This window comes from Balaenoptera musculus, chromosome 1 (assembly GCF_009873245.2).
Source record: "Balaenoptera musculus isolate JJ_BM4_2016_0621 chromosome 1, mBalMus1.pri.v3, whole genome shotgun sequence".
NCBI lineage: Eukaryota > Metazoa > Chordata > Mammalia > Artiodactyla > Balaenopteridae > Balaenoptera > Balaenoptera musculus.
In genome coordinates this window covers 16,805,151-16,820,812 of record NC_045785.1, presented here as the reverse complement: position 1 = coordinate 16,820,812, position 15,662 = coordinate 16,805,151, and the positions used below count along the sequence as shown (strand labels likewise).

General features: G+C 59.0%; 1 protein-coding gene across 7 annotated transcripts in view; it reads left to right on the top strand.

Moving 5' to 3' along the window:
* HSPG2 (heparan sulfate proteoglycan 2) overlaps positions 1 to 15,662 on the top strand; it is a 101,690-nt gene that overhangs the window by 75,358 nt on the left and 10,670 nt on the right. For 5 of the 7 annotated variants that reach the window (XM_036843588.1, XM_036843626.1, XM_036843598.1 and 2 more), the window contains exons 51-77: positions 568 to 737; positions 824 to 965; positions 1,404 to 1,555; positions 1,733 to 1,868; positions 1,966 to 2,117; positions 3,270 to 3,405; positions 3,542 to 3,693; positions 4,058 to 4,196; positions 4,288 to 4,439; positions 5,042 to 5,177; positions 5,295 to 5,446; positions 5,647 to 5,785; positions 6,400 to 6,551; positions 6,767 to 6,914; positions 7,959 to 8,110; positions 8,534 to 8,675; positions 9,005 to 9,156; positions 9,546 to 9,687; positions 9,814 to 9,954; positions 10,285 to 10,419; positions 10,672 to 10,853; positions 11,378 to 11,573; positions 11,824 to 12,003; positions 12,314 to 12,574; positions 14,003 to 14,207; positions 14,749 to 14,846; positions 15,276 to 15,542. In XM_036843588.1, the coding sequence (XP_036699483.1) occupies positions 568 to 737; positions 824 to 965; positions 1,404 to 1,555; positions 1,733 to 1,868; positions 1,966 to 2,117; positions 3,270 to 3,405; positions 3,542 to 3,693; positions 4,058 to 4,196; positions 4,288 to 4,439; positions 5,042 to 5,177; positions 5,295 to 5,446; positions 5,647 to 5,785; positions 6,400 to 6,551; positions 6,767 to 6,914; positions 7,959 to 8,110; positions 8,534 to 8,675; positions 9,005 to 9,156; positions 9,546 to 9,687; positions 9,814 to 9,954; positions 10,285 to 10,419; positions 10,672 to 10,853; positions 11,378 to 11,573; positions 11,824 to 12,003; positions 12,314 to 12,574; positions 14,003 to 14,207; positions 14,749 to 14,846; positions 15,276 to 15,542 (4,311 nt within the window). The remainder of the gene's footprint in view (positions 1 to 567; positions 738 to 823; positions 966 to 1,403; positions 1,556 to 1,732; positions 1,869 to 1,965; positions 2,118 to 3,269; positions 3,406 to 3,541; positions 3,694 to 4,057; positions 4,197 to 4,287; positions 4,440 to 5,041; positions 5,178 to 5,294; positions 5,447 to 5,646; positions 5,786 to 6,399; positions 6,552 to 6,766; positions 6,915 to 7,958; positions 8,111 to 8,533; positions 8,676 to 9,004; positions 9,157 to 9,545; positions 9,688 to 9,813; positions 9,955 to 10,284; positions 10,420 to 10,671; positions 10,854 to 11,377; positions 11,574 to 11,823; positions 12,004 to 12,313; positions 12,575 to 14,002; positions 14,208 to 14,748; positions 14,847 to 15,275; positions 15,543 to 15,662) is intronic. The other 2 variants (XM_036843612.1, XM_036843618.1) reach the window with 2 other exon arrangements.

Genomic DNA, 15,662 nt, shown 5'->3' with positions numbered 1-15,662 from the left:
AGGTTGACCTGACTTACCGGGGACCCCATGGGGAGGGTGCTGTTTTCAGAATTCATCAAAAAGCAGCAGAGTCAGGGTTGAACACTGAGTTGGGAGTCAGGCTGACCTGGGTTCAAATCCTGGCCCTACCCTTTATCAGCCTTGAACTGGTTATTTTACCTCTGGGGCCTCAGTTTCCTCACGTGTGAAATGGGGACAGTAGCACTACCGTGTAGTGTGAGTACACGGCGTGCACTCTAAAGAAGGGAGTTGTGGCATTATTGTCTGCATCCTTTGGCCCCGCCTGGGCGCTAAAAGACTCTGGTTCCCTGCAAGCCAGAGCAGCTCGTCACAGATCAAGGAGTCACGTGTAGGCAAATGGGCCTTGAACTCCAAGTTGAAGGTCAGAGAGGGAAAGAGGGGTCTGGCTGGCCCTGCCGAGGCAGAAAAGCATGGTCCCAGCCCTAGAAGGCCTCCCATCTGCCCCCCCCAAGCTAGGGCCTGGTCAGATCCCCGGGCCCTCTGCTCCAGGGCCGCAGGACTGCGGCCCAGGAGCCCAGGCCTCTGACCAGCTCCTTTGCGCCCCAGCTCCTGGTGGAGCCCCAGCTCCAGGCAGTAGCCAGCCCATCCGCATCGAGTCGTCCTCCTCTCACGTGGCCGAAGGGCAGACGCTGGATCTGAACTGTGTGGTGCCCGGGCAGGCCCACGCCCAGGTCACATGGTACAAACGTGGAGGCAGCCTCCCCGCCCGGCACCAGGTACAGCAGCCCCCCCAGGGCCAGCCCGCTGGAGGGGTTGGATGGAGCTGCTCGGCCCCCTCCTGACCCTCCCTGTTTGCACTCAGACCCACGGCTCGCTGCTGCGGCTGAACCAGGTGTCCCCAGCAGACTCAGGCGAGTACGTGTGCCGCGTAGTCCTCGGCTCTGGGCCCCTGGAGACCTCCGTCCTAGTCACCATCGAGGCCACCGGCACTGGCTCCATCCCCGGTGAGTGACTGCCAGTGACAGGGCAAGCTGGCGGGGGCTGAGAGCCTTCCCAGGTGCTGAGGCCCTAGTGACTCCCGTTGCTGACGCGGGGAAGGGGGTGGCAGGAAGCCACACTGGGGCAGGAAGCCCACCTTGGGGCTGGCCACAGGGCCGGCCCAGGAGGACTCCGCTTCTCTGAGTAATCTGCCGTCTTCCCATCACTGTTCTCTCTGGCCACATCACTCATGTTTTTGCTCCTGCCTCAGTTATCCACACCTCTCCCACTTCCTCACTCCCTCTGCAAGGCTTGGCTCCTGCCCCAGCCCTCCCCTCAGGGTTGCTCAGCCGAGGACCTCAAGCCCAGGCCACTAAACCCACAAGGCTGAGCTGGCTCCAGGATGAACAGTTCTTGCCTTCTCTTCTGGGGAGCGTCTGCTACCCTCGCCCCTTTCCCCGCAGCCCCAGGACCCGTCCCGCCTGTCAGGATCGAATCCTCATCCCCCACGGTGGCCGAGGGGCAGACCCTGGATCTGAGCTGTGTGGTGCCCGGGCAGGCCCATGCCCCGGTCACGTGGTACAAACGTGGAGGCAGCCTCCCCGCCCGGCACCAGGTACGCAGCGGCAGAAAGGCAGGAGGGGGCCAGCCAGGCCAAGCTGTGGACAGTGGGTCGGCGGGGGCAGCCTCTGAGCTGAGGGGCTGTCAGTTCCCAGCTCAGAGGAACAGGGTAGGGGGTACCTGCTGAGCTCTGAGAAGCGCCCCCCTCACACCCCTGCCCATGGCTGTCCAGGTCCGTGGCTCCCGCCTGTACATCTTCCAGGCGTCACCAGCTGACGCAGGCGAGTATGTTTGCCGGGCCAGCAGTGGTGTGGAGGCCTCCATCACAGTCACGGTAACCAGGACCCAGGGAGCCAACTTCGCCTACCGTGAGTGGGACCTCCAGGCTGCGCTTGGACAGAGAAAGGGGAAAGGCGGGGGAAGCTGCAGAGAACTGGACTGACCAGTGACCATCTTCTCCCCCAGCTCCTGGTGGCACCCAGCCCATCCGCATTGAACCCTCCTCCTCCCACGTGGCCGAAGGGCAGACCCTGGATCTGAACTGCGTGGTGCCCAGGCAGGCCCACGCCCAGGTCACATGGCACAAGCGCGGGGGCAGCCTTCCCGCCCGGCACCAGGTACAGGACCGGAGGATGGACAGGCCAAGAAGGGAACAAGAGGGAGGCCACTGGGGAGTGGAGGTCAAGGGTAGGGTGGGTTGGAGGCTCCTCTGCGATAGGGAGGTCTAGGACCCCACTGCACAGGTGTGTGGGGCAATGGTTAGAACCCAGCCTCTAGGACCAGCCAGCGTAGGTGTGACTGCTGCTTCCACCACTTCCTCGCTTGTGACCTTCAGCAAATTACTTAGTCTCCCTGTACCTTATTTTCAGCATCTGTAAAATGGTAATAATAGTACCTACCTTACAGAATTATCTTAAGGATGAAATGAATTAATTTGTATGCAAAGTGCTCAGACCTCTGGCTCATAGAAAGTGCTGTGAGCTGTTACTACTGTCATATCATTAGCTATTTTTAAAAAATATTTATGTATTTATTTATTCATTTGGCTGCGCTGGGTCTTAGTTGCGGTGTGCAGGATCTTTAGTTGCGGCATGCAGGATCTTAGTTGTGGCATGTAGGATCTAGTTCCCTGACCAGGGATCAAACCCGGGCTCCCTGCATTGGGAGCACGGAGTCTTAATCACTGGACCACCAGGGAAGTACCATCGTTAGCTGTTATTATTGATATATTTTATAGAATTTAGGATGCCAGTGATTGCAAGATGCACCATTATTTTATGTACCTCTAAGGAGAAAAAAAAAACAAAATGTCATTTGTAATTGTAATTCACTGTGAGATGCATCTTGATTTCAGAGACTTAAAAAAGTATGTCTAGGGAATTCCCTGGCAGTCCAGTGGTTAGGACTCCATGCTTTCACTGCCAAGGGCCCGGGTTCGGTCCCTGGTCGGGTAGCTGGGATCCCGCAGGCCACACAGTGTGGCCAAAATAATAATAATAATAAATAAAATAAAAATAATATGCAGGTTATCTTCTCCATCCTTTTTTTTTTTAAGTGTCTAAGAATTGATGGAGTGTGGTATTAGTGTTTGCCCAGTTCCCCATGGCTCCTCCGGGCCACCCCTCCCTCCTGGGACAAGACACCCGCTTCACGCCTGAGCAGGACAGAACTAAAAGCCAGTTCTCAGGCTCAGAGTGAGGCAGGGCTGCAGGTTATAGGTGTGAGGGTCCTAAGAGGGCCCCTTCTGACCTCACCTTCATTCTGGCCAGACCCATGGCTCACTGCTGAGACTCTACCAGGTGTCCCCAGCCGACTCAGGCGAGTATGTGTGCCGCGTGGTAGGTGGCTCAGTGCCCCTGGAAGCCTCCGTCCTGGTCACCATTGAGTCTGCAGACTCTGCGCCTGGTGAGTAGTGCTGGGGGGAGGCTTCCCACTCCAGCAGTGGCAGGACCCCAGAGACCAGCAGTCCCTACCTTCACTCACACCCTCCCCTCCCCCTCTCCTCCCAGCTGGGGATTGACCCTCTGCCCTCTGTCCCCAGCGCTGGGGGTCACCCCTCCAGTCCGGATCGAGTCGTCCTCCTCACACGTGGCTGAAGGGCAGACCTTGGATCTGAACTGCCTGGTTTCTGGGCAGGCCCACGCCCAGGTCACATGGCACAAGCGTGGGAGCAGCCTCCCTGCCCGGCACCAGGTAGGAGGTGGGGTGCTAAGGGGGGGGCCTGAAGGACCCTTGAGACTGCGGAGTAAGGAGCTTTGAGTTTGGACACTGCTTTGCCACTTGCCTGGCCAGTCCTTTGACTTCCCTGATCCTCAGTGTCCTCATCTGCCAAATGGGCTCACACTGTCTACCTCACCTGCCCCATAGGTGGCAAATGCCGGTCCCCCACTTCTTCCCACTGGACCCAGTCCCAACCTTCGGGCAAGGGAATTGAAGGGTCATGAATGGTGGTTCTCCCTGGAAGAGCTTCCCTAAAGCTCCATCTGGCTGGGTCTGGCTGGGATGGGGACCAGGGAAGGGGGTGGGAGCCTGGCTGTGAACCTGCCTCCCCTCCCAGGTGCATGGCTCAAGGCTGCGGCTGCCCCAGGTGACTCCAGCTGACTCCGGGGAGTACGTGTGCCGTGTGGTCAGCAGCTCGGGCACCCAGGAAGCCTCCGTCCTCGTCACCATCCAGCAGCGCCTCGGTCCCTCCCGCTGTGAGTGTCTCAGGGGTCATAACAAATGGGCTGGGAGGCCCCCTCCACCCTCAGTGGCTCCCACACCCTGCCTTCCATCTCACCCTCCCAGCCCAGAGTGTGGTGTACCCCGTCCGCATTGAGTCGTCCTCAGCCTCCCTGGCCCATGGACATACCCTGGACCTCAACTGCCTGGTGGCCAGTCAAGCCCCCCACACCATCACCTGGTATAAGCGTGGAGGCAGCCTACCCAGCCGGCACCAGGTATGGAACCAGCAGGCAGGGAGGGCAAAAGCTGGGGTCACCGGCCCTGACGGGAATCAGGAAGAGCTGTCAACAGCCCGTCTGTGCTCATTCAGTCATTCAACAAACATTGAGTGTTCTTGCTGGACAGGCCCTGGACCAGTGCTGAGGATACGGAGATAAGTCCCACTGACCTCAGCTGGATCCTGTACATAACATTCTTTGATTCACTCACTCACTACATTTCCCTGAGAACCTGCTCCAGGCCAAGTCGTGGTCCTGGCACTAAGGATTCGAATGGAATGAGACCACTGCCTGCCCTCAGGGAGCTCACAGGCTAAAGGGCAAGGCAGACATGCCATGTGACAGCGCTGTAATAGGCGTCACCGGGGAGGGCCTCAATGGGCTTTCTGCAGGGGTGACGGGTGAGAATAGCCCAAAGGCTGGAGACACTGTCCACGCAGCCCAGAGCCTCAGGAAGGCCACCGAGGGAGTTCTGAAGGAGGCCAGGGTGGAGGCTACCCCAGGCAAGGCAGTGAGGCTCCCGGAGTCCGGGGGCAGCAGCAGCAGCGCCTGAGACATGGAGGTGCTGCCCGCACCCCCTGACACCTGCTCCCCCTCAGATCGTGGGCTCCCGGCTGCGGATCCCCCAGGTGACGCCCGCGGACTCGGGCGAGTACGTGTGTCATGTCAGCAACGGTGCTGGCTCCCAGGAGACCTCACTCATCGTCACCATCCAGGGCAGCGGCTCCTCCCACAGTGAGAACTCCTAGGGCAGGGGGTCTAGGCAAGCGGGTGCGGGGGAGGCAGCGGGGTGCCTGGCACCGTCACTGTTGTCTGACTCCGTCTATGTGGTGCATTCCTCTCTGTCCCCAGCGCCCAGTGTCTCCGCACCAATCAGGATCGAGTCCTCGTCCCCCACGGTGGTTGAAGGGCAGACCTTGGATCTGAACTGCGTGGTCGCCGGGCAGCCCCAGGCCACCATCACGTGGTACAAGCGTGGGGGCAGCCTTCCCACTCGACACCAGGTACGGAGTAGAGCCTGGCAGTGGGGTGGGCAGTGCAGGGACAGCCCCCCATGGGCAAAGAACCCGAAGCATTAGCTGGCAGTCCTCCCTCCTGCCCTGGGTAGACGGAGGGTAGCCTCAGCTGGTCTGATGGAGGAGGCCTGAGCCAGCCGGTGACCCCTCAGCCCCTTGACTCCCTCCTTCCTTATCCACACCCCTAGGCCCACGGCTCCCGTCTGCGGCTGCACCAGATGTCCGTGGCGGATTCAGGCGAGTACGTGTGCCGGGCTAACAACAACATTGATGCCCAGGAGGCCTCCATCGTGGTCTCAGTCTCCCCCAGCACCGGCAGCCCCTCTGGTGAGTCCAGTGAAGACCCAGGAAGGGACTGGGAGACGCAGGTACCAGTGTGTCCCGGGGAGGAAAGGCCCTGTAGTCAGAGCCCTCAGACGAGGGCGGTGGTCCAGGACGGGGGCTCAGCAGAAGGATGCCTGGGTTCACATCCTGCCTGCACCACTAGGGGCCTTGAGGGAGTGACTCTCCCCTCTCAGCTTCCGTACCCTCATCAGTGAAGTGGGGATGTCGATCATGCCATCCTCAGAGAGCTGTCCGATACAGTGGCCACTAGCCATGCATGGTCATTAAAATTAGTTAAAATTCTAAATTCATATCCTCACATTTCAAAAACAAAGTGCTCAGTAGCCACACATAGCTGGTTGCCACTGCATTGAACAGTGCGGATAATAGAACATTTCCATCATCGCAGAAAGTATGTGAATTTTGTGAGGACTAAATGAGTCAATGCACGTAAAGTACTTAGAACAGTGCCTGGCATACTGTAAGTGCTTAATAAGTGTTAGCTATTCTTACTACCTTGGGGGGTGGAGGTTTCTACAGTTGAGGCTCCCACCAACCCAGTTGTTCCCAAATCTGACTATGACCAAAGCCCCGACTTGCTCTTTCTGTGTGCCCAGTCCCTGGCGGGGCCACGCCCATCAGAATCGAGTCGTCATCTTCACACGTGGCCGAAGGGCAGACCCTGGATCTGAACTGCGTGGTCCCTGGACAGGCCCATGCCCAGGTCACATGGTACAAGCGCGGGGGCAGCCTCCCCACTCACCACCAGGTATGGGAGTTGGGGGCAGGACATAGTGGGAGGGCTGCTGGATGTGCGGGCCCTGGCTAGGGGCCTGTCCCCCAAGCTTTGCCCAGGAAGGAGGGCCTGGGATCCCCTTGTGGGGTGCAGTGCCTGCCTGGGTCAGAGGTTGGACCCTGGCCCCAGCCTTCAAGGATTCCGAGTGCCATCTCATTCTGCTCCTCTCCCGTCCTGTCCCTGCTCAGGCCCACGGCTCACGGCTGCGGCTGCACCAGGTGTCCCCGGCGGACTCGGGCGAGTATGTGTGCCGCGTGGTGAGCAGCTCTGGCCCCCTGGAGACCTCAGTCCTGGTCACCATCGAGGCCTCTGGCTCTGACACTGTTCTCGTCCCTGGTGAGGATCCCTGCAGTGGGGCTGGGAAGCAGGAGGAGGGAAGAAAGGAGGGGTCGGGAGCCAGATCGAGTGGGCTTCATCCCTAGGGCCCGAGAGCATGGGCTTTGGAGTCTGGCTTGTGTGGGCTTGAGTCCTGGCTCCTCTGTCCACACTCTGAAATGTTACACGAGGGATTCCTCTCGGTGTGTCGCTTTCCTCATCTGTAAAGTGGGGCTAGTAGAGCTCTTGCAGCAATTACACGAGTTCCTTAAAGGCTGGAATTGCACCTCTGGGATCTGAGAGGGTGATTTTAGGTGGTGCCCTGATTAAACATTTTTTTATATTAATAGTGATAATGTTAGGGAAAAAACATCAACACGTCAGACCTGTCATGATTGCATGGAAATCGTTGCCTATGATGGGGCTGTGTGTTTAAGGGTTTTCTTAAGTGAATCAATTGAAAGGAAAGTTTAAAGGAATTAATAGCACAGGGAGCACATGGCCATAGCAGACATCATGATCATAGTACCTGAATTGCTAAGTGATGAACGTGATATGCACTTACCAGGTGCTGGGCCCTGGTATTTTTACACATATTAACTCATTTCACTGTCACAATAACCCTTTGAAGTAGGTATGATTGTTCTCTCTGTTTTACAGATGGGGAAACTGAGGCATGGAGAGGTGAAGTAGCTTTCCCAAGGTCACACAACTAATAAATGGCAGGACTGGGTTTTGAACCCAGGCAGTCTGGCCCCAGAGTCTGGGTTCTTAGCCCCATACTACTCAAGTCTGGGAAACGTTAGTGATCTGTGTGGAGCTGCCTGGCCCTGAGCCCTGGCCGCCAGTGGTGCCGGGAGCACAGGAGATGGTGGGACCATTGTCTGGGGCTGGGCTGGGAGAATGAGGCGCCAGGCTAGCCCAGCAGCTCCGGGCTTCAGGGGAATGGGAAGGGGGGAATCAAGGCCGTCTCCCTGTGGCCTCTGGTCTGAGCATCTGGGCACCCAGGGGCAGGGGCTGAGGACACAGGGAGTCCCAGCTCACTGACTTCTTCCTGTGCCCCAGCCCCGGGCGGAGCCCCACCCATCCGCATCGAGACCTCCTCCTCCCACGTGGCCGAAGGGCAGACCCTGGATCTGAAGTGCGTGGTGCCTGGCCAGGCCCACGCCCAGGTCACATGGCACAGGCGCGGGGGCAGCCTTCCCGCCCGGCACCAGGTATGGAGCCTGGAGAAAGCAGGATGTGGGCATTCCCACCCCACTCCATCGTCCCCTGCCCGGGAGGGAAGGTGGCCCCAACATCCGGGGCTTCAGGAAAATGACAGCAGGAGATCACTGGGAGTCAGGAGTTCAAGAACAGGCTGGGCATGGAAGGGCCGTCACTGGCTGCCCAGCACCTTGGTGCAAATTAGAAAAGGACACCTCTTGTTCAAGACACTGGACTTTCTCCTGCCAGGAAAAGCATAATAGTAAACATACCCCACAACGTCTAATGTCAAAGGCATCCACCTTTGGCAGGAGGCAGCATCCGCAATGGTACATGACAGTCCTGGGGTACAGGTATAGAGGGCTGGGGCGTCTGACAGCCTTGGCCACCAGCCCCCCGGCTCACTCTCCCCACTCTCGCCCCACCCTGGCCAGGTCCACGGCCCCCTGCTGAGGCTGAACCAGGTGTCCCCTGCCGACTCTGGCGAGTACTCCTGTCGAGTGGCCAGCAGCTCGGGCACTCTGGAGGCTTCTGTCCTGGTCACAATCGAGGCCTCCAGCCCAGGCCCCATTCCTGGTGAGTGACAGGAGCAGTGGGCGGTTCTGGGCACAGGCTTGGGGGCCCCTTCCTGGCCTTGCTCCTCCTGCTGTCCAGCAGGGCTCTAGCCCTTGGCTTCAGGAAGGTCCTCCAGCCCCTCCCCCAACCACTGGGGACCAAGGTCACACCACGGCATCTCGGCCCCCAGGGGACAGAGACCCTTCTTAGGTCAATGGTGCTCAGCCATGTCAGTCACTCTCAAGCCACTGCACCTCCAGGAGGGCCAGCTGGCACTCGGTGCCACCGCCTTAGGTCTCTGCCTGCACCCCCGGGGCCGCCCCTTTGTCACCCACCCATTGTGCCCACAGCCCCAGGACTGGCCCAGCCCATCTACATCGAGGCCTCCTCCTCCCATGTGGCCGAAGGACAAACCCTGGACCTGAACTGTGTGGTACCCGGGCAGGCACATGCCCAGGTCACGTGGTACAAGCGTGGGGGCAGCCTCCCCGCCCGGCACCAGGTACAGGGGCCAGGGATGGGGAGGATTCAGGGCAGGCAAGTTTTGGCCTGCATTTGCCTTCTGCATCCCAAACCTTCTTCACACAAACCCTGGCACGCCTGGGGACCCCAGGGGATAAAATACTTTGCGGGGAGGAGTTCAGCAGCCTGGGAATTGAGAGACCTGGGTTTTTCTCCTGGCTTTGCTGCTGAATCATTTCCTGCAGCGGTTTCCTCCTCTGAAAAGGGGATGGAGTGGACTTGTAGGATTCTGTGAATGAAGCTTCCTCATCTCCACCAGCTGGAGCCCTGAGCTCCTGAGAACTCTTGGGCACTGTCACAGCCGGGCTTGGGGACTTGCCCTGTCCCGAGTGCTCTGGCACGATGGCCACCCTCTCCTCACTCCGACAGACCCACGGCTCCCGGCTGCGGCTCCACCACCTGTCCCAGGCCGACTCCGGAGAATACGTGTGCCGTGTGGTTGGCAGCTCGGGCCCTGAGCACGAGGCCTCCTTCACGGTCACTGTCCCGCCCAGTGCAGGGTCCTCGTACCGTGAGTGAGGCGGACGCCACGGGCAGGGGGAGGCGGGGAGACACTGGGGCTGAGGCGGGGGGAGGGGAGGCGGGGGAGCCCCCCCAGCCCTGCTGAGCCCAGCCCTCTGCCTCCGTCCTCCCCCAGGCCTTAGGAGCCCTGTCATCTCTATCGACCCGCCCAGCAGCACCGTGCGGCAGGGCCAGGATGCCAGCTTCAAGTGCCTCATCCATGACGGGGCAGCCCCCATCAGCCTGGAGTGGAAGACTCGGAACCAGGAGCTGGAGGGTGAGCCGGGCGGGGTGGGGGGCTGGAGGCGGGTGTGAATGCATGAGGGTCACCACTGGCGGCTGGGCAGAGACGACCATGGCACCAAACTTTCTGTGTGACCCCGGGTAAAGCCCTTCCCCTCTGGGGACTTGGTGTCCCTATCTGGATGGTGAGAGGGCTGGACCCAGGAGTCTCCAAGGACTTGTTTATCAACCATCTGTGACCCTGTGAGCTGGATACACCCAGACTGGAGGGGTCGGGGCCATGGGGCACTGGTGTGCCTACTGGCAGCGCCAAGGCAGGAGGACACCCTCACTGACCACACCCTCCTTGATGCCAACCCCGCAGACAATGTCCACATCAGCCCCAACGGCTCCATCATCACCATCGTGGGCACCCGGCCCAGCAACCACGGTGCCTACCGCTGCGTGGCCTCCAATGCCTATGGTGTGGCCCAGAGTGTCGTGAACCTCAGCGTGCACGGTGAGGGCCTTCAACCCCGTGGGCTCTGGCTTCATGTTTCCAGCCCTGATTCCAAGCTCAGAACCTCTAGGCTTAAATCCAGCCTCTGCCACTGCCTCCCTCTTGCGCATTCTCCCTCTCTGGGCCTCGGTCTCTACATGGGTGCAGTGGGGAGACTAGTGCCCACTGGCAGTTACTGGTAAGGGGGCTGTGACAGTGCACGTGACCAGCAGAGCCCTGCATGTGTATCAGTGGTGTCATTCCTCTGGGCAGGGCCCCCGACAGTGTCTGTGCTCCCCGAGAGCCCTGTGCGGGTGAAAGTGGGAAAGGCCATCGCCCTGGAGTGTGTCAGTGCTGGGGAGCCCCGCTCTTCTGCTCGCTGGACCCGGATCGGTGCCCCCACCAACCTGGAGCAGCGGGCACCTGGGCTCGTGGACAGCCACACGGTGCTGCAGGTGATGTCAGGGGGGTCTCACCTCTGGATCCGAGGCCCAGTCAGGGCCTGTTCTTGAGCAGTTGCCTGGAGGAAAGAGTGGTGGATGGACAGATGGGTGATGAGTTGGTGGAGAAAGGGAGGGATGGGATAGGTGGATGATGGCTAGATTGGAAGATGGTCAGGAAGAAAGAAGGAAGGTGGAAGGAGGAATGGGTAGAAGGATGGGTGGTTGGGTGGGTAGGTGGATGGATGGATGGGTAGATGGGTGGGTAGATGGATGGATGGATGGATGGGTAAATGGGTGGATGGGTGGATAGGTGGGTAGATGTATGGATGATGGATGCATGGATGGGTAGATGGGGGGGTGGATGTGTAGATGGATAGACTAATGGGATATCTTGAGTGTGAGCCCTCAAACAGCCAGTCAAATAGGAAAGCTAAAAACAAAGGGACGGGTAGAAGAAAGAGGTGAAACCAAGCCAGAGGGCTGATGCCAAGGTCCCCCCTCAGTGGCCCCATAACCAACATCCTTGCTTCTTCCAGATTTCATCAGCTAAACCATCAGATGCAGGCGTCTACGTCTGCCTAGCTCAGAATGCACTGGGCACAGCGCAGAAGCGAGTGGAAGTAATTGTAGACACGGGCACTGTGGCCCCAGGAACCCCCCAGGTCCAGGTAGAAGAAGCCGAGCTGACTGTGGAAGCTGGACACACGGCCACCCTGCGCTGCTCAGCCACAGGTGTGGACGGGGGCTGACACACAGGGCAGGCAGAGCAGCGGGCCCTGGGGCCTGAATTTAGACACAAGAGACCTGAAGATGATGTCATGCTCAGGAAGGGGGCTTTGCTGCTGGCAATCTCCCAGTGATGGCTGAGGTGCCCACTTTGTGCCCCCCATGAAGGAGCAAGCTTACCCAGGTCCCTTCCTGACCATCCCACCCCCAGCCAGTCCTGGGGCAGCCCACCAACCTCTGCCACTCCACTCCACAGGCAGCCCCACGCCCACTATCCACTGGTCCAAGCTGCGCTCCCCACTGCCATGGCAGCACCAGCTGGAAGGTGACACGCTAATCATCCCACGGGTAGCCCAGCAGGACTCGGGCCAGTACATCTGCAACGCCACTAACCCTGCCGGGCATGCTGAGGCCACCATCGCCCTGCATGTAGAGAGTAAGGCCCTCGTCCACCCTCCTCGGGCTACCCTCTCCGCACTGCATGGAGGTCTGAGCCCCCCAACCAGGCCACACCCTGGACAGAACTCCAGGAACCCCATCTGGAGGGTCGCATGCACCTCAGGCCCCGGAGCCTGCCCTAACCTAAAACCCACGTCCCCTCCTGGGACCTTGGCTTCCCTCATCCCCAGTCCTCTGGGCTCCCCGTTCAGCTTCCCTGGTCCTTTGGCAAGTCGCCAGGGCCCAGCACCTGCTCCCATCCTGACCTCTGCTCTTCGCCGCCCTGACCTCTGTGTCTCCAACCCCAGGCCCGCCGTATGCCACCACAGTCCCGGAGCATGCCTCGGTGCAGGCAGGGGAGACGGTGCAGCTCCAGTGCCTGGCTCATGGGACGCCCCCACTCACCTTCCAGTGGAGCCGTGTGGGCGGCAGCCTCCCTGGGAGGGCAACCACCAGGAATGAGATGCTGCTCTTTGAGCCTGCGGCCCCTGCGGACTCAGGCCGCTACCGCTGCCGGGTCACCAACAAGGTGGGCTCAGCTGAGGCCTTCGCCCAGGTGCTGGTCCGAGGTGAGCAGCCCCAGCTCAGGCTGGGCAGAAGGGGGTCAGCTTTCCTCCAGGCGCTTGTCCGAGCCTTTCACTTACCCCTCAGCTGGTGCCGGGGGACCCCCACCTGGGGCACAAAGACTCCCCTCCACTACCCTAGCTGGAATGCCTTCTTTTCCCCCAGGAAGACCCCGGTCACTGTGTTCTCAGCAACTCTAGCTCTCACTGCTGCATCCCTCCCTTGGCATTGACCTCACACTGCCAGAGGCTATGTTTACATGAGTGCCCCAGCCTGCCTCACCTGCCGGACGGACGATGCTCAGGGCAGGGCCTGGACCCAGTCACCTCAGCAGCCCCGGGCTGGTCCACCACAGCACCCAGAACGGGCTGCGTAAATGCTGGACGGTGACAACAATGCATCTGTGATAGGGCAGCACCCACCCCCGATGCCCAGGGTTTCAGTGGGTCTCCAAAGAATCCCCCATCTCCGTGGTCTCCTCAAGAGCCTGGACTGAAGTGAGCCCAGGTCCTGGGTTCAGTGCACAGCCCGATCACTTGATAGTTGTGTGACCTTGGCCAAGTCAGTGAACCTCAAGCCTCACTGTCTTCATCCGGTAAAGTAGAGAGGACAATGCCAGCACATAGGCTGACTTAGAAAGGGACACATATGTAGAGCCCGTGGCACCTAGTAGGCACTTGGTAAATGGTGATAGTATGCATTTGACCCACCCTCCCGTATGTCCCCTGCACCCGGACATTAGGTGCCTTCACCTGGGATCCTCCTGTTAGTTAGTTAGTTAGTTAGTTAGTTAGTTAGTTATGGCTGCATTGGGTCTTCGTTGCTGTGCACAGGCTTTCTCTAGTTGCAGCGAGTGGGGACTACTCTTCATTACGTTGCGTGGGCTTCTCATTGCGGTGGCCTCTCTTGTTGTGCAGCACGGGCTCTAGGCACACGGGCTTCAGCAGTTGTGGCACACAGGCTTAGTTGCTCCACGGCATGTGGGATCTTCCCGGACCAGGGCCTGAACCTGTGTCCCCTGCTTTGGCAGGCGGATTCTTAACCACTGCGCCACCAGGGAAGTCCCTCTCCTATTCTAGACTAGAGCCAGAATAGTCTTTGCTGTCCTTCCTTCAGATGTCTGAATCTTTCCAAGGCCGACCCCTCCCGCTCTCGCCTTGGGCTGCCCTCCCCTCCCGAAGGCCAGGAGCTTCTGGAAGCACAGCCCAGCACTCCACAGGCTCTTACTTGTGTTGATTGAATGACTGCACGAGTGAGCAGATGAATGAATCTGCCAATGAAAGGTCTCTTTTCCCTGGTCAGAGAGGCAAACAGGAGAACGTCCCCTGAATGTTAGGATGGGGGTTTCCTGGATCCTGGAGGGGCATCGGGGATATCACACATACACACACACACACACACACACACGCACAACCTCTTACCTGTCCCCGCAGGCCCCTCCGGCTCTCTCCCCGCCACCCCCATCCCAGCAGGATCCGCGCCCACCGTTCAGGTCACGCCACAACTGGAGACCAAGAGCATAGGGGCCAGTGTCGAGTTCCACTGTGTCGTGCCCAGTGACCCGGGCACTCAGCTCCGCTGGATCAAAGAAGGGGGTCAGCTGCCTCCTGGCCACAGCATGCACGATGGGGTGCTCCGGTGAGTGGGGGCAGGGGCAGGACTGAACTTGGGCATCCCAGACCAAGGCACCCAGTGGGGCTGTTAGAATACCTGTCCTACTGGGCTTAGCATGAAACAATGGCCTTGGGCAAGTCACTTCACCTCCCTGAGCCTCAGTGTTCTCAGCTGTACAGTGGGTTATATGAGACCAGAATGAGATAACCTAAAGCACTTAACACAGTGCTTAGCATGTGGAAGGCCTTCAGTAATCAGTGGCCCATGTTCGTATTATTGTTAAAGGGAAGAGAACAAGCTCTGAGGCCAGATATATACATATGACCCAGATCTCAGCTCTGCTACTTGATAACTGTGTGATCTGGAACTCTAGACCACAAGGTCTTGGTCTAAAATGGGTGTGGTGACACTCACCCTGACTTCCTACCTACCTCCCATGGTTTTGGGGAGACTAGAAGTTTACATCGTGTGCTGATACTTGACGGCTTTTAACTCCCACACAATTGCAAAGTATTCTCACCAATTGTTTTTATTCACTGATGTCTTATTATTTTTTTCTTTACAGAATCCAGAACTTGGACCAGAGCTGCCAAGGGACATATGTTTGCCAGGCCCATGGACCATGGGGACAGGCCCAGGCCAGTGCCCAGCTTGTTGTCCAAGGTAGGACGGTGGCTTCAGGCTTCTGCTAAGAGCAGGGGACAGAGATGAAGGGCACAGGGACCATATTCCCCAAGAAACCCCTTAAATGTGTACAAATAAAGAGAATTATTCGATTGTATCTTGCTTTCGTCTAGCACAGAGTGAGGCGGCTTGACAAATATTGCAAGGGAGGGGGGAAGAAGGGAGATGGGCGGAGTGAGTGGGTGCTCAGACAAACCAATGAAAATGACTGTGGATGCACAAGTGAGTAAAACGAATGAACAGAGAGCAAACAAGTGAGCGCGCTAATGAGCGGATGCACGAAAAAGCGAATGAAATGCTGAATGCCTCGGGCTCCAGTGCTCACCTGTTCTGGGGCAGTCTGCGGCTTCTCTGAGCCCAGGCCTGCAGCAGGCTGGCCTCACTCGGTTCTGCCTCATCCTCCCCCAGCTCTGCCCTCTGTGCTCATCAATATCCGGACCTCCGTGCAGACCGTGGTGGTCGGCCATGCCGTGGAGTTCGAGTGCCTGGCCCTGGGTGACCCCAAGCCTCAGGTGACGTGGAGCAAAGTCGGAGGGCGCCTGCGGCCTGGCATCGTGCAGAGCGGAGGCATCGTCAGGATCGCCCACGTGGAGCTGGCTGACGCGGGACAGTACCGCTGCACTGCCACCAACGCCGCAGGCACCACCCAGTCCCACGTGCTGCTGCTCGTGCAAGGTGAAGGCTGGCAGGGACCTCTGCGGGGCCGGGGAGCGTGCAGGGGCTGCTCTCACGCCATCTCCTGCCTTACCTGCGCTACTCCTCCTTCCTGCTCTCTTGGGGATTTTCAACTTGGTG